The sequence below is a fragment of the Chrysemys picta genome, chromosome 24, assembly GCF_011386835.1.
Source record: "Chrysemys picta bellii isolate R12L10 chromosome 24, ASM1138683v2, whole genome shotgun sequence".
Taxonomy (NCBI): Eukaryota; Metazoa; Chordata; order Testudines; family Emydidae; genus Chrysemys; species Chrysemys picta.
In genome coordinates, this window is record NC_088814.1 from 370,751 (window position 1) to 388,740 (window position 17,990).

The 17,990-nt window shown below is 44.5% G+C and overlaps 1 protein-coding gene across 11 annotated transcripts in view; it reads left to right on the plus strand.

The window, feature by feature from the left end:
• Nucleotides 1-3,413: 3,413 nt before the first annotated feature.
• Nucleotides 3,414-17,990, plus strand: part of ETV4 (ETS variant transcription factor 4) — a 43,210-nt gene continuing 28,633 nt past the window's right edge. For all 11 annotated transcript variants that reach the window (XM_065578011.1, XM_065578012.1, XM_065578016.1 and 8 more), the window contains exons 1-4: nt 3,414-3,571; nt 3,960-4,062; nt 4,180-4,273; nt 4,518-4,565. In XM_065578011.1, the coding sequence (XP_065434083.1) occupies nt 4,006-4,062; nt 4,180-4,273; nt 4,518-4,565 (199 nt within the window). In that variant the 5' untranslated portion in view covers nt 3,414-3,571; nt 3,960-4,005. The remainder of the gene's footprint in view (nt 3,572-3,959; nt 4,063-4,179; nt 4,274-4,517; nt 4,566-17,990) is intronic.

Here is a 17,990-nt window from a genome sequence, read left to right on the forward strand (position 1 = left end):
CTACCGCCTGCTTTCTCCAATGCAGTAGCAGAAATAATTCTTAATAGTGTTTAGGACTAATTCTGTAGTATCAATAATACAGTTTGGTTCCAGCTGAAGTGCTAGAGCAAAATGTATTGTAACCAGGCGCTGAGACAATTGTTTCCCCACTGTAATAGGTTCTTAGGATTGGCTTCAGTCTTCCCCTTCCAAATACTGTAATAAGGGCTTGGCTGCACAGGAAAGTCATACGGGTGTAAGCTAAGGTGTGAATTTAAGCTGCTGTGGTTATACTGGTATAATTCCCTGTGTGGACACTCTTATTCTGGTATGAGTGACTATTTTTAGTTTAGCTTTTGTTGCTTGGGGAAAGGTTTAAACTAAACAGAAAAATGACACTTTTATACTGGAATAGAGTGTTCCCATGGGGTGGGGGGTGGGAGTGGAATTATACTGGTATCATTAGATTGGCATAACTGGCGAAACAGTCCCATGTAGACAAGGCCTAAAAAACTGGTCTTTGCAAAGTCCTCTCTTGCCAGATGATCTGTACAGCAGTTGGGGTACTAAGCTTTGAGGATCATACCTCATTCAGGTGCCTGGGCTGCTGGACATGTTTCTCTCTCACCAAAATGCTGTGATGGTTCAAATGAAGGGTCCACACACTGGACCTGAATGGATGCAATTTCCACCCCTGTCTCCTCAGAAAGAGTCTAATCCAGGGGTAGGCAACCTATGGCACGCGTGCCAAAGGCGGCACGTGAGCTGATTTTCAGTGGCACTCACACTGCCTGGGTCCTGGCCACCGGTCCGGGGGGCTCTGCATTTTAATTTAATTTTAAAGGAAGCTTCTTAAACATTTTAAAAACCTTATTTACTTTACATACAACAATAGTTTAGTTACATATTATAGACTTATAGAAAGAGACCTTCTAAAAACATTAAAATGTATTACTGGCACGTGAAACCTTAAATTAAAGTGAATAAATGAAGACTCGGCACCCCACTTCTGAATGGTTGCCAACCCCTGGTCTAATCTCTCGGGAAAAGAAATCAGAAGTCTTCCATGCATCTTCTGCCTTCCAATACACTGCCCACTGGCATGGTCAGAGCAGCTGGGCATGGTGGGACTTGGCGCATGGAAGTGTTATAACCACACCCATGTGTATTATTATCTATCGTTTATATTGCAGTCGTGACTGGAGGCCTCAGACGCATCAGGGCACCATTGTGCTAGGTGCTGTACAACACATGGTAAATGATGGTCGCTTCCCCAAACAGATCACAAGCTGTGAGGGAAACCCCCAGTCTTCTGTGCTCCTTTTGATAGTTCTCCTGAGCCACTGGCTCATGGGGCAGATGGGATCAAGGCCGGTCAGTTAATAGCCAATGGTACTGACTGCCCTAACCAACAGATCAGGTACTCACTTTGCAACTGGATGAGCTGGAGGTGGCTTTGATAGGAGTGCGTGAATTTTTCTTTTGAAATGATATGTCTGTTGCAATTAATCCTTTCAGGTATTGGGAGAAGAGTATGAAATCGGGTAGGTGAATGCCAGGCTGCCTATTTTAAGGTAAAAGGTTGGGGCTTCTCAGTTTGTCACTAGTAGAGCCTTGGAGTCTCCTATGTTAACACAGTTGTGTGTGTGTGTGTGCGCATGCATGTGTGTGAGAGAGAGAGAGAGAGAGAGAGAGAGAGTGTAATACAGTAAAGATTGCTAGGAGTCCGTCTGTATTTTTCAGAGGTATGGAAAGTAAAAAGAAGACCTTTACTGAGGCCTCTTCTTCCTCCTGCAATATTGCTACTGCCAGCTGGGTGGGAAATTAAAACATTGTAAAGTAAATAAATATTGCAGTAGAAAATCCCATCCGGTTTAGAGGTCAGAGTGTAACCATATGTTGAAATCAGAGCTGAAATAACAAAGGCTCCATTATCTCTCACCCAGGAAATGTGCCACACTAAAAGTCAAGTTGTTGTTTTACTGCAGTCTGCACAAGTGAGAGTGAATAGCATGGGTATCTGGTGTTAATTAATTATTTTAAGCACAAATGGAACAGACTGAATGGAGAAGAACCCTCCCAGTTAGGTTATTGTTGGTCTGTCTCATCCTGACTATTAAACACAGATTAATATTTATAGCCTGTTTGTTGTTATGGAGGTCACAAAATAGCTAAAAATTCACAGAAACTAAAAATATCCAGGCAATTTGCCTGAACTGCAATCTCTACAATGTAATCTCCCCCCTTGAGGACTGAGTTAATATAGTAGATAATGTTTTCACCCCTCTACTAAAGTCCCAACTAAACTACACAACTGCCATGGTTGTGGGGAAGAGGGGAGGAACTATGCTGAAAGATGTTAATTTCATGATAGGGTTAAAACATTGTTCAGTCTTGTCTGTACAGACACTGTTGAATTGTGATTGAGCTATGTTATCAGATAATTCTACAGCCTGATTTGGCAGAAGGGTTCAAAAATGTTTAATTGACTGTTATGCATCCACATACCAGAGAGAGAGAGAGAGAATGTCTTGCTCTAATCTACCATACTGAGATTCCACATTGATATTAGTGATGTGCAGGACATGTCACTATGCCTCGTTTTCATACTTACAATTATAAAGACTCATCCCTTTTTCTTTCTTTCTTTCTTTCTTACTTTCCCTTTTAATTATGACTCTCTCTCCAGTATCAATCTTTGTCTTGGGGATAATTTCCCCCAGAACAATATCTTCTTGTCACTGAGTCCCTGGCCCCATGGAACTCTAAAGACGAAATTTAAAAACTTGAGTCCACAGAGGTTGATGAAAAACAGATATTTATTTCGATATGCAAATGACATTTGAACATGTAAATGCAGGAGATGGAGCACCTGGTTTGCACACACAAATGTTGGCTGTACATGCAAGTGTTTATTTCTGTGTGTGCAAACTCAGGGACTGGAATTATATTTTATTTCATTGGCACTAAATAGTTATACCAAAGAAATCGGTGTCGAAAGCCAGGGTTGCCTGGCTGGTACAACGGGACAGAAGGAGATTCTAAATGTGAGCGATATTTTCAAAGTCTCACTGCAACTTTAAAAAAAAAAACAACCACCGTCATAACAGGAATGTAGATAATTTAAAAGCTGCTTTAAAATGACTCCAACGTTGCGAGTTGTCAGGCCTGGACGTGTGTAAGTCCTGGGGGAGCCTGCTGGTGTGAGCCGTGCACACGCCGTGCCATGCACACAACTCAGCTCAGCACGGCTTTAGCTCCCCGTCCCTTGCAGACCTTTATGAATGAACTTTGGGAGTTTTTTTATGAATGGGAGCCCCAGCCTTGAATGAATCCCAGAGTGACGCGATCTGATTGGCTCTGGAAGCCGTAGCCGCTCCCCCTTCTGCTCTGGGTGAGGGCCAAGCGGAGCTGTGATTGGCGGGCGTGTCCCAGCCCGGGGCTTCATTCACAAAGTCAATGAAACAAAGAAGCAAGAAAGCTGAGCCTGGGAAGGAGGAAATGCACCAATGGGAGGCTCCCCCCGGGCACACAACTGTCTGAGCCGCCAGGAAAGCGAGCCCTTTCCGTGGGAGCGGGACTGGGGGAACAGGTGAGAGCCCGGGCCGGGGGAGCTGGGCCGGGGGGCAGTTTCCATTGGGGAGCGAGGCATCACCCCGCCTCTTCGCACAAGTTTTGCCAGATGCAGCGCGAACGACGCCTCGTTGCACATCACACCCAGCACTGCAGCCGGGGAGCAGGGAGGGGCGGTGGGGCCGCGGCTGGTAACCTGCCCCCAGGGTCGTTTTAGGAAGGGGCTGAATCTTCGAGCCCCGCTCCTGCAGCTAGAACAAGCCCGTGGGGTCGGGGATGGGGAGATGCCACGAGGCCCAGCCCGGGACGTGGTGGGCTAAAGCAGGTGCAGCCGAAACTCCAAGGGGCGCTCCCTGTTTGCTCCCCAGCCCTTGTGAAACAGGCTCTCTCCGCCCGTCTCCCCGCAGGTCGCTGGCCTGAGCTGGCTGCTCCATGCCCACGAGGAGTTAACCCATGGACGGGAGGATGAAAGGGTACTTGGACCAGCAAGTTCCTTACACGTTCACACACGTGAGTAGAGCTGGAGCCCCAGGGCGGAGGCTGCAGGCAGCGCTCAGCCCCGGGGAGAGGTGGCCCAGGGCCCAGTCCTGACATGACTTTCCCAAGCTGGTTTGTCCTTTTCTTCAGAAACCGCCCGGAAATGGGACCCTCAGCAGCCGAGCTCTGATGGGCGCCAGGAGACCCATGGACCCAGGCTTAGCACCCCCTCAGGACTCGGAAGGTAAAGGCAGTAGCAACACCCCAGGGGCAGTGGGGAGGGACAGGGCTCATGGGGGAGGAGGTTGCGGGGGGAGGGACAGGGCTCATGGGTAGGGACCAGACCCTCCCCTCCCTCTGCTTCACTCCCCCATTTCCCTGCAGTGTTTGTGTTTCTTTCCCATCCCGCATCACCAACCCTGGAGCATCTTGCTATCAGTCCAGCCCAGGCCAGCCTTCAGTAAAGGCACTTTTCACTTTTCTTGCAGACCTCTTCCAGGATTTGAGCCAGTTTCAGGAGACTTGGCTGACAGAAGGTAGGCACCCATTCCTCTCTTTTTTGTTTGTCTCTCATTTGTTTGTGTTTGGTGTTTGCTCTGTTCTTCCTTGACTTCGTTTGCCTAGTTCCAAACATTAAATATATTTTTCAGCCTGGCAAACCTCTAGTCTTGTGTAAATCAAGGATTATGAATCACACTATTGTGCTGGCTATTTGCTTATGAATGGAACTTGGCCCTTGGCCCATTTTCAGTGTCTGCTGGCAACTGCTGGGATTTTGTGTTAATTTGTCACTTATCTTTGTTAGTTGCCAAAACACTGATGATTTCTTTAATAAACAATGGAATGTTGCCTTCAGTTTTGGGAGCAAAATGCTCTTCTGCTAATTCAGAAAAGCCAGTGCTCTGAGGAGGTTGTCTTGGAATTTCTTTGTGCCTCTAAACTGTGTATTTAGTTTTGATGTTTAAGCTGTTTTGCCTTTTGACTTCAGCATTGAAGGGAAATGATCAAATTTCGATGAGCCCAATTAATTTAAATTGCAACTAATTCTAAGTGGTCTTTTGTATTTGCTTTGACTGCAAGGATACCAGTGGCCTGTCCTCTGAAAGAGTTAAAATGTTTGTTTAATTTACTTATTAGCTGAAGAAGTACTCTTGTGTCTGAGAAAGCCCCTAGTATGTTGTTGGTACTTAACAAATATTTAATAATAATATCCTAAATACATATGGTAATCTGAGCAGCAATCTTTCCCCTAATTCTACCACAACAAGAAAATATAGTCTTGCAAAAGCAGGATTTAAAAAAAAAAATTGTCAATTGAATACAAAAAATTGGCTTTTATTTAAAAAAATGTTCTCTGTTCAGTTAAAACCAAAGTGAGAAGACTTTTTGATCAGGCAATGTTCAGGAATGCGGACTTCATGGACACAAAATATCATCTGGAGGCCAGTCCAGGATTAGAATACCCATCCTGTTCCTGCTACAAGGGAAAAAGAGGTGGATTTGCTTGAAGTCCATCTATGTAAATACCGTTCATACACTCAGATTATGAAAGAGGTTCTTTTAACTCTCAAAAACTGTAGAGGTGTTAGCAAACGGACATCATGTCAGACTTGGGTTCTGGTGGAGTTTCCGTTCTGGGCCTTCTGCTCTCTGATATTTGTTTTAAATTTGACACCATTAAAGTCCAAAGAGTTTACACAGAATCTCTTGTGCAATGTTCCCATAAGTAATAGCATACCCTGCAGTAACTAATTTGTGAAATTACTAGAGGGGGAAGGAGAGGCCACATCAAGGTCTCACTGCTATGGACAGAGATAAGATATTGTTAGATAGTAATGCAAACCACAGAAAAATATAGTGAAGAAATTATGGTTCTCTGCCTGAGCATACGTGGGGTAAAAGTTGTGGAGAGCTGCCTAATGGTTAAAGTGCTGGACTGGAAGAAAGAACTTCTGGATTCTGGGCTAATAAATTTGTTAGTCTCTAAGGTGCCACAAGTACTCCTGTTCTTCTGGATTCTGTTTTCCAGCTTTTCTCACTGGCTTTCTGTGTGACCTTGGACAAGCCAATTCACCTCTCTGATCTCCAACTTCCCGACTTGCAAATTCATAATAAATATTAATCCTTTGCCCTTCTATAGTAACCTGCCATTCCAGGATCTCAAAGCACTTTACTGACAGTGATGAATGAACCTCTGTGAAGTATGAATTGCAATTCCCCTTCTGAGGCATGGAGCATCTCGGAGACTTGCTCCAGGGCGCACAGCGAGGAACAGACTCCAGGTCTCCTGATACTTGGTTGCACGGTATAACTGCAAGACCACACTCCCTCTCATGGGGGATAATACGGACCCACTTTACCCAGGCAATTAGTGTTTGTAAAGTGCTATGTCATCTTGGGATGAAAATGCAGAGTTCTTATATTTGATTATTGAATGTTTGGAGCTGGGGAAACGAGATTTTGGGGGGAAGGAGTAGGTGGATTGGGGTAGACATTCCCCTTCCCCTGACAAGTGTGTGTGTGTGTGTGTGTGTGTGTGTGTGTATATATATATATATATATATATATATATATATATATATATATATATATATATATATATATATATATATATATATAGTAGGGAGCTAAGAGAAGACCATCTATGTCTGTGAAGCTGCCTGCACCATACCAAACCCTATGGACTTTCCATTCCCACCACCTCTTTCTCTTTCATAAGATCCAACTTCCAGGGCAAAACTAAAGAAATCCTGAGCTTCCCAGTTATTGATTTACAGACCACCTGCATTATAAGAAATGACCAACTATAACAAAAATAATTGTGTTTATTTGTAAAAAAGTGAGATGCTGTTTCCGTGGACACAGTTCTCCTGGAAACTGCCAAACTGCTGGTATTTTAAATCGAGCTCACTGAGTGTAGTCAGAGTCCGATTGGAGCCTTAGTTGAGATTATGCAGAGGCTTTAACAATCCAGGTTCCGTTCCTTAGACTGTAAGTGTGTGGTGAACTGGCTGTTCAGCTAATCTGAGATGCTGTAAATTTGTCAGTGAAACAAACAAATTGCAGGCTGAGGATTTAAGTCCCAATTTCCCTGAGGAGAGCTCCCCTCTCAAGCAGGCCATTATTTGTTCTCTGTACTTGCATTTGCTAACATGTTTGATAATCAGTTATTATCTAATGTCTGTGTATGTGGAGCTATGTGCTAGCAGTTTTGTATCAGATTTAGACAATTCTAAACTACACATATATCTTTGAACAGTGCAAAGGAAAACTGAGAAATTGAAGAAATATGAATAATGTGAAAAAAATGAAACTTTGAAATATTTTATATATTTCCTGCCTCCACCTCATGCAATTGAGAAATATAGCTTTGTGTTAAAGGCTCATGCAATTACTTTTAAAATAAAAGACTGCAGGAAGGAACCAACTTGTAAATATAAAATCAGGAATTAGTTTGTGCCAAGCATCCAGCTATGCACAAAATAAAAAATTTAAGTATGTAACTTAACTTTGTTCTACAATTAGTTTAATCCAGGAGGTTTTTATAGCAGCAAATAGGGCCCAATTTCCACATTGCTCTGGTATAAATCACCAATCTCTGTACATATGCAAGTCTTTTTTAGCAGACACGGGAATCTTAGGCCTTATAGCCATATCTTTGATGCTCTTTTCCACATCACTTTCTGTCTGAATTGGAGCATGTTAGAATGAAATGTGACTCTAGCAGTAGGTGGAACTAGTTTTGTGCCAAAGTTTTCATAAACGTGACTCAGGATTCAAAGCTGCAAAGGCTTCCCAGGAGAAAAGTTTCTGTATTTTCCTTAGTTGTCTGTGCTGACTCCTCTGTTTTTAGAACCACTTGGGAAGCGGGGTGGGGGAAATATTCTTCCTTGTGTGACTCTGGTCTGAAAGTGTTGGTTGTAACCCGAGGGAGCCCGTAAATGCTATGGGATAAGATCGGGCAAGTGTTGATGGATTCAGTTGAAGTGACTAAAATAAGCCAGGAGAGAGGCTATGAGAAGCCTGTTTAGTTCCCTGCTCTCTTGGAAGAACGTCTGGTGGCTTAGGGGCAAAGAGGATGGAAGTAAATTTCTTGGACTATGTTTCAGTTATGTGAGATGGAGAACAAATTCGGAGAATTGTGGTTCTCATGTAAGTGAGACTGACTGACAGCTCTGGCTTCAGGGCACAGGGCCTGTTGGTGCATCTTCCCACTGCCAGCCCTATAGGCCAGTAGCTCTCAACCTTTCCAGACTCCTGTACCCCTTTCAGGAGTCTGATTTAGCTGGTGTACCCCCAAGTTCCACCTCACTTAAAAACTACTTGCTTACAAAATCAGACATAAAAATACAAGTGTCACAGCACACTATTACTGTACAATTGCTTACCTTCTCGTTTTTACCATACGATTATAAAAAATCCATTGGAATATAAATATTGTACTTACATTTCAGTGTATAGCATATAGAACAGTATAAACACATCATTGTCTGTATGAAATTTTAGTTTGTACTGACTTCACTAGTGCTTTTTATGTAGCCTGTTGTCAAACTAAGCAAATATCTAGATGTGTTGCTGTGCCCCCTGGAAGACCTCTGCGTACCCACATGGGTATGTGTACCCCTGGCTGACTGCCACCACTATCAGGCATTACACCTCAGAGTTGCATTCCAGCCATGCCCCTTCTGTTTGATTCCTCCACCTCAGAGCAGACACCATCCACTCTGTGGGGCTGAGATATGGACCATTGCCCTTTGTTCTATGTTACCCTGAGTAAAACTGTCAGCAGCCCAGGACAGGCAGCTGGCCATGATGCTCTATTAAAAATAACAGAATAGACACAGGCTTCCGGGCAACAGACTGAGACCCCCAAATTCAGCTCATCTGTTGCTGAGACTGAATTTTAACCTACAGTCCCCTTGGTGCTATTGTCCAACTACCACCTAGAGCCTGGGTGCCCTCGTCAGTCACTTGTGATCACAGATTTCTCAAAGACTGTTGTTCACTCTTTGAATTCTGTAGGAATTTTCTTTTCTTCACTCTTGGTTCCACTTAGAGCCATGAAAATTATTTCAAATGACAGTAATTTGAGCTGGCAGTGTTTTACTGACTCCAGTCTAGTCTGTTACTCAGGCCAATCCAGGGTTATTCCCTACAATATATTTCTGGGGTGCTTTGTCCAGTCTAGTTTTAAGTGCCTCAAATGGCTGGGCTTCCACCAGTGGATGTAGCTGGCTGCCAGTCCTACTATCGTAGTATTCAGGCAGCTGCTAGTCCTGCCTTGCCTCTGTCCTTTAAAGCGTATGGTCTCTATTACACTTTCTGCAGTGCAGTTGAAAATGGTTTTGTCCACTCAGCACTAGCAGCCAAAGTGTTTTCAGCAGCAATTTGATAGAGGCTTTGGAGAACAAGCATTCGCAGCCGGTACTCATTTTCCTGCTGTGAAAAGGCCCAGGAAATGCTTGTAAGAAATAATAATAAAACACTAGCCAGGCCTGTGCTGTCTGGTCTGTATTGTCTGAAAGACTATTTAGTTTATGGCAACGGGCAGGTGCTTGGTCCTTTGGCAGATATCTTATGGACATGCCCTTTGCGATCTCCGTACTGCGCTAGTGACCCGACCGTGTGTAACGGCAGGTCTGTCTGAGCGAGGCTCGGGACTCTGCCCCTATTTGTGTGTTCCAGAAAGCAGAGTTGGCACTTAGCTAAGAGGAATGAGAAGAGCGGGCAGTGGGCACACAATCGCTGGTTGCCACCCTGATTCCAGCTCTGTCCCTGGGAGACTGTCTTGGGCTCTGACCGAAATGTTTCCTGATATTCAGCCTACAACTTCCCTTGACCATTCAAGTGAACCGGTTGGTTTTGGTTCCATCCCCTGGGATCCCACCCTAGTTTTGCCACATCCTATGTTCTTTAGAGACTTGCAGCTGTTTTTCATTCCCTCCTGCCCCCATCTACATTACTAACATTTCCCACTATTTCACCTCCACCGGTGGTGCCAACGCAGAGAAGGGTTTTGATGCTGCCGCTATGGTCACGTGGACCTGCTCTGAGCAGGGTTGGCATCAAGGTGTTACCACACTAGCAGCAGCTGGAGCCCCAGGGGAGCTGGACCCTTGGGAGAAATGGCAGAAGCAGCCATAGTTGCTATTTGTCCAAGCAACGCACATTTACCTCTCATCATTGCTTCTTGTGAATCAGCTCGAGTCATTTGTGCTGCATTTTTTAGTTCCCGTTGCTTTATTGGCATCATCCTGGCTGGAGCAAATGAAATAGTCACATGCTCTTGGAATGTTAAAAACAGGTTACCAAAAAATTTGTACCAAAGGAAACTTCCCCTTCCTAAGCGGTGTCGATCAGAGAGCTGCTCGTGCACTTGCTGCTACCGCCTCTGCCCAATACGGCTCCTGCTGGAGATACAGTAAGTCCCCTCCTGCCCCCCGTGTGTCATGGACGGTAGTTTTAAATTACACTAAACCACCTTTTTTATGTCAGTGTTTAAGAGTTAGAGCAAAAACCTGCTCCCTGCTGTGCAACAAGAGTGACCTCCAGTGGCAATCCAGGCTGCTCCTAAGCGAGGTGTCCCTGTGCCTGTCCCCAGGGAGCACTGTCGGCTCTTCCCAGTTCAACTTGCGTCTATGGTCAGCGATATATATTTGTCACTGGGAGTCCCAACAGGCAGGATTCTGGGTGGGATCAACTCCCTTCCAGCAGGCTGGAACCCTCTTTGCCGGGTTTCCAGCATAGCTTGTTACGTCGGGTTTTCTCAGCACTATCACTCTACTGCTGGAAACTCAGAGGGGCAGTTGGCTTCAGACAGTTTCTCTGTTCAGTCCCCTCTGAGTCACTTCCAGCTTTTCGTGGGACTTTATTTTCCCTCTCCAGAAGGGAGGAAGCTGTGCACTTCATTTGGGGGCTGTTGAATGGTGGGGTTAGCAGCTAGTACCCCGGGGGTGTAGCTCTCGGTTTAGCAGCAGTAGAATCTGACACTGGTGGCTGCAGCTCTTGCTCAGCTCCGACAGGCCAGGTCCCTGCACTGTCTTCTCCACTTATCTGTGACACCAGGGAAATCCTTGTATGTTTCACTCCCCTGCATGATTTTCACTAGCCTTGAACCACTGGAAAAAAGAACAAAACAACTTCCCCAAAACTATCAGTTTGCGAGTTTCCTAACTAGGTTTAAATGCGGACCCTAGATCTCTCCCGGGAACATACCCCTGCCACTAGACACTGTGCTGCATCTTATTGTTCCTTAACCTGCAGAACCGGACGTCTCCAAGCCCCAGCTTCTTAACAATACAGATGAAAAACTTCGGGAATGGAACACTTTCAGCCCCTGAGTAAGAGCAGCGTTGTTCCAGCCCAGCCTGGCACAAATTAGTGCGATTGTCTCCTTTGGTGTCACTGTCAGTTTCCCTCCCATTAGTTTCTGACAAGAATAGAGGTGGTGGCAGCATGAAGATCTCTTCAATCTGTTAATATGCAAGTGATACGGTAGCTGGTTGTTTAGACCCAAAATATTGCCTAAAAGTTAGAACTTCCTCCAGATCATAAACTTCTCTTTTTACCTGTAATAAAATAAACTCCCTGCTCTAGCCAAGGTGAGAACACTAACTGCTATTTTCTAGTTCCTTAAAAAACCAAGTGAGTTTTTCCTCTTCCTCCTGCAGCGGCAGCAAAGAGACGCTATTCTCTGGGCTGGCTGACCTCACTGATGCTGTGAACAAACTAATAGTAATTGTCAAGTGTTGTATTAGTATCTGTAAATTAGGCTCTGTGTCCTCACTGCCCCTGTATGTGTAGGTGCTGTCGACATTACAAAGTGAAGCTATGCTGTAGTCTGTTTTCAGGATTCATCTATATTAGAAATACCACCAAGACTTGCATCTGACAGTGACATTATCTGTGGACCTGGCCACAATTAGAGAGCTCAGTTGCTCATATTTCAGAGTAGAAGCCGTGTTAGTCTGTATCCGCAAAAAGAACAGGAGTACTTGTGGCACCTTAGAGACTAACAAATTTATTAGAGCATAAGCTTTCGTGGACTACACCCAGTTGCTCATAGATCACAGTCCTATGCACTGTCCACTAGATCCCTGTTACAGAGTACAGAAAATGAGCTGTGTTCCTCAGCTCTATTAGAGACACAAACGTTGGTCTTTTCACATAAAATCCATCTTTCCCAAGTGGATAAGGGCAAAAGCCAGTAAATACATCATGTTTCTCCCTTTGCTTGTAAAACCCAGTTCAAAGTTCTCGTCACTTTTAGAAGCATCTTTTTAACAAGAAAAGCAAAGCTGTATTCAAAACAAACAAACAAACCACTAGCAAGTGAGCAAATTGTATCTCTGCTGTCCAAATCTAGCATTTAAAATGCATGAAACAGAGCACATGTAAATGTCGAGAATTTCCATGTTGCTTATCTCTGCTAAGCAGAGAAATACATATTTTCACTAGGCAGAAGGAGTAGGGTTGCCATGTCTCTGTGTGTATGTGATATACATTTTTCCTGCATCATAGTGCCAGGATACAAAATATATTTCAGGGGACTATCCCATGGAAATCAGAATGGACGTCGAGAGCAGCTTTTCTGAATCATGTTGTGGTGTCCCCTTTACAAGTCCGATCTTAAATACTCACAGTGAGATTGCAAGTCTCGATTTCTGAACTGTGCGGTCCTTCTTATCGTAGTTTAGCCTCATTTAGACTAAAGTTCAGCGCCTACTCCTACAGCTTCTTGCTAAGTCTCCTTTATTTCTATTTTAAAAGTTTCTATACGATTTTGATCATCTCATTTTAAACCTCAACAGATGAGCTGCTGCAGTCTGGCTCTCATCTTCCTTACGGATTGTTCAGATTTATATTTATATACATATGGATATTTTTTTCTTCTGTGGTCTAACTAGAACATCTCACCATATTCAGTGGCTTGGTTTCTTAATTTGTTTCATACAGAAATGCTTAAAGGGATACTGACAACTTGAATTTGGTCTCAGATTTAATTTTTATTTTCTTTTTTAAAAACCCAAGCTTTTATCAAAATATGAGACTAAAATAAATGTTTCCACCATTTAAAAAAAAAATCCAGACAGTTTTTTTGAAAAGGCTCTAATCCCGAGCAATGCGGTGCTATAAACCTGACAATGAAACTAGATATAAACAAAAGATGAACCAGTGGCTAAGTCCACAAAAATTGCATCACAAATTTTTTTTAAAGGGTAACATTAAAATCTATTAATCTATTCTTTGGCCCCATGCTATTTAATATCTTTATCAGTGACCTGGATAAAAACCCCAAAGTCATCACCAATAAAGTTTGCAGATGACAGAAAAATTGGAGGAGTGATAAACAATGAAGAGGACAGATCTCTGATTCAGAGTGATCAGGATCACTTGGTAAACTGGGCACAAGCAAACAACATGCATTTTAATGTTTTTTCCCCTAAAAGATTTTCTCTAGGAATTATTTTGGGACAGTTCTATGACCTGTGCTATATAGATCAGACTACACGATCACAAGGGTCCCTTCTGGCTTTAGAATCTATCTAAAGAGTCTCCTAACCCAGCTAAGAGAAATACAGAAAGTGAATAAAGAGCATAATATTCCATAATATTGAGTGTTCCTAGTAACCTAGGGAAAGAAATGTACCTGCTTGAAATGTGTTTTCAAGTTGACCGAGTCGCTCTAAAGTTCTGGGGCCTAATTGTCTCATCAGCAGAATCAGTCAATGGGAATTATGTGTGTTCTATTGACAGGATAATGGGGGGCAGCTCCATGTCCCTCTAGTTCTAACCTCTTCTTCCATTATTGGAGCTTTATCTGATGGATAGAGCTCCGTGTCTGTCACCGAGGTCGCAGAAGTCACAGATTCCGTGACTTTCCGCAACCTCCATGACTTCTGTAGCCAGCGTGTGCTCAGGTGGCCCTGGGGACAGCCACACCGGCCGTTGGCTCTGCAGCCAACCACTTGGGTGGCCCGACAGCCAGCCGCATCAGTCGCTGCTGGAGCAGCCCCGGGGCCAGCCAAACCGACCGCTGTTTGGGCAGCCCCTGGGAGCAGCGGCAGTTGGGCAGCCCCAGAGGCAGCCGGAACAAGCAGCCACTGCTCAGCGGCCCCCGGCAGCTGGGGCCGCTGGCTCCCCCCTCGCAGAGCAGTGACCCACCCTTTGCGCCCCCCAGCAGTGGCCCACCAGGTGCCCCCCAGAGCAGTGGCCCCCCAGCTAAGATTTATTCAGGGATATTTAGAGTACAAGTCATGGACAGGTCACGGGCCATGAATTTTTATTTATTGCCTGTGACCTATCCATGACTTCTACTAAAAATACCCCTGACTAAATCCTAGCCCTACTGATGAATCTCGTATGGTGCTTCTGGCTGCTGTAACCCCTTGCAGTGAAACTTGCTGTAGGGTGCTGGTTCTCAGGTCTGTCATAGAGCTTGTTAACAGGGTGGTTTTGATGCAAAGGAATCTTGCTTCCTGCCCCACTCGTGTTTGTGTGCTCTGTATGTGTGTGTTCGTTTGCTCTGAAGACTGTCCAAAGGCCTGGTACTGAGGATGTGTCAGTGCAGCGGGACTGGACAATCAGGTGCCGGTTGTAGGGACTATGTATCCTAACCCTTGTCTTCTGGCTTTGCTGTGGGAATACAATGAACCCCCCTCGAGTTGTGTGGCAGCTGAGGCCCCCTTTGAAGCCTGATGCCAGCCTCATGGAATCTGTGGCGGGTTCTGTTTGGGATGCTCTGATCTCCGGGGTGGCTAATATGTGCTTCAGCCACTGCTTGTACTTTACCTCGCTGCCTGTATCCTTCTGATTAGCATCCCAGATCGTTCTGTGCGACTCCTTAGGAGGCAAAGCCTCCCTGGATTCTGAACAAACGAGTCTGGTTTCTAGCCTTCAGGCCTCACTCTTGATTTCTAAGGAGGAAACTGCAGCTGTACTTAGCCTTATCCTGTTAAGTCTGCATGAGTGATCTGATGGAAACAAGCATTTGGAGGAAAAGGAGTATCGTTTATGCTGTGATCAACCTGCCTTGATTTGCCTACTTTTTTGTTTTTTATTTTTTTTGGAGCAATTTGTTCTGAACCCAAAATATGGACTTTTGCCTCCAATGAAGAAAGACATAGAAATCACCCCACCTTCCCTCCCTACACATTCACCCATGCCTAACCACTGGGACATTCTTGATTGCTAGAGAATTTGTTGATACTTACAAGCCGGTGTAAGATCTCCCGTGTAGCTGCTCCCGCAAATCACCCCCAACAAGCGGCGGTAGCTATGTTGGCAGGAGATCGTCTCCCACCGACATAGCGCTGTGCACACGAGCACGTATGCTAGCGAAACGTATGGCGCTCAGGGGGGTGGTTTTTTCACGCCCTGAGTGACAAAAGTTTTGCCCACATAAGTGTTAGTGTAGACATGGCCTGATACTTGACAGTGTCTCTACAAAACATAGCTGATGCTTGTGTTGATTCACAGCATTAATTCAAGCCAGCTCTTTGAACCCGGTGAAATGGAAAGAGTCTCAAAATTCAATGATAACCTACACAAGTTTTGCCAAAGTGTAAAGGTGACGGGAGAGACAGGGCCGGCTCTACTGTTTTTGCTGCCCCAAGCAGCGTGCCGAATTGCCACCGCGGACGGCGGGGGCAGTCAGTGTGCCGTTAGGGCGGCATGCGCGTTTCGGCGACGGCGGCAGCTTCTGTCTTCAGCCGAATTCAGCTCCAGGGAACCAGACTTGGAAACATGCTGCACTGGCTCACAGGGAGTGCCTTGGTGGGGACTTGTGATGTGTTTATAACTTGTTGACTATCCTCCTGACCTCCTCATTAGTGGCATTTCTCTTTAACATTTCGCATGTTGTACCAGCATGGTGCAGCCCTACGGGGGCAATAGCAGTGGGGCAGCCTAATACAGCTGAGGTGCCAGTGTGTCTAGACTTCTTCAGACGATCTGGGAAGGCAAGCAAGAAAACGCAGGTGACTAGAAGGATAATTAGATCTTCCTGCTTTGGAGGAAAAGCAATAGCTCTGGAAGCTTTTAATTTGAAAATGGAAGGCGTATTCTTCTGTGTGAGAAGGTAGGGTAGGAAGGTAAACTTGGGAGGGGGGCTGTTTGCACAGAACTGAATGGAGATGTGCAGGTATTTGGAGGAAGTTGGTAGGGTGTGGCCACTGCAACTCCAGGTATGTTGCTTAGGGCTGAAATCTCTGCACAACGTAAGCTCAGGCTGGCTGGAAAAGAGTTAGTTGTGTATTGGTACAAGGCCCAATTTCTGAGCAGCAAATGCTATGCTGAAACCAGGATTCTATTCCCGTTTTGATTGCCTCAGTCTCTTTGCTGTTCTTAGTAGAAGTTTGTCGTCTCATCCAGAAATTAAGGGTGTTCTAGAACAAGTACAGCTAGATGTTGTTGCTTTTGAAGACAAAGTTGGGTTGGTACCTTTATTTTGTATAGTTTTGTCCCATTTTATAGGGAGACGATTATGAGAGAAGAACTTCAACAAAACTACATCCTAGGTTGAGGGCCATGTTGGGCCAACCTAACTTCAAGACACTGAACAAATTATTAATCAATCAGTTTGTTAGCATCTAGAGGATAACAGGGTTATAAGGAATAGCCAGCATGTATTTGTCAAGAACAAATCATATCAAACCAACCTAATTTCCTTTGTGATGGCCACTGTGGATGGGGGGAAGTTGTAGACATGATATGTCTTGATGTAATTAAGGCTTTTGACACAGTCCCACGTGACATTCTCAGAAGCAAACTAGGGAAATGTGGTCTAGAGGAAATTACTATAAGGTGGGTGCAAAGCTGGCTGAATGACCATATTCGAAGAGTAGTTATCAATGGTTTACTGTCAAACTGGGAAGATGTATCTAGTGTGATCACGTAGGCATCTGTCTTGGGTCCAGTACTAATCAATATTTTCATTAATGACTTGGATAATGGAGTGAGAGTATACTTATAAAATTTGCAAATGACACCAAGCTGGGAGGGGTTGCAAGCACTTTGGAGGACAAGATTAGAATTCAAAATTACCTTGATAAACTGGAGAACTGGTCTGAAATCAATAAGATGAAATTCAATAAAGTCAGTGCAAAGTAGTACTACACTTCTACACTTAGGAAGAAAAAATTAAATGCACAACTACAAAATGGGGGCTAACTGGCTAGGTGGTAGTACTGCTGAAAAGAATCTGGGGTTATAGTGGATCACAAATTGAATATGGATCAATGTGATGTAATGTAAAGTGTCTCTGGAGTAGAGGCTGTGGGGATCTCTGCACATGAGGTTTTACAGCTTTCTCCAAAGTCTAAGCTTTCATTTAAAATAATAATAATAATTAATAATTATAGTCCTTTGGGCTGTGGAGAGAAATCAGAGTGCAAACTGCCTGGCTGTTGTCTTTTCATCCCTGCAGACAAGCAAGTGTGGCTTGATGAGGCATTAATTCTTGAAGCCTTGTTATTATTGTTGAGTTGCTAATGCTGTTAACCATGTCATTGCTCTTCGTGCTCCCACAAGATGGGATGGTCCCTGGGGAATGAGGCTGCAGATATTCGAACACCTTTATCAGACAGTTTCTGGATTATTCAAAAACCACTGGGGCAACTGCTATTGTCATTATGATGAGTGCTATCTACAGTATCTTCAGCAGGAAGTGCAGGCCTCCTGGGGTGTGACTGTGAGCTGTTTAGTGTTGTCTTTGTGAGGAGAGAGATCAGGTGTTTGGCAGGTCATATAAAATGCCAATATGCTACAATTTTCTCCTAAATTTCCCACCTGAGAGAGCATGCATACAGAGGGGAGGCTTTCTCTCCCTCTCTCCCACACATACATACAGAGCTTAAATGCTTTCTCTGAAATGCTCTGTCTCCTGTTTCAGAGTAGCAGCCGTGTTAGTCTGTATCCGCAAAAAGAAGAACAGGAGTACTTGTGGCACCTTATATGCATCC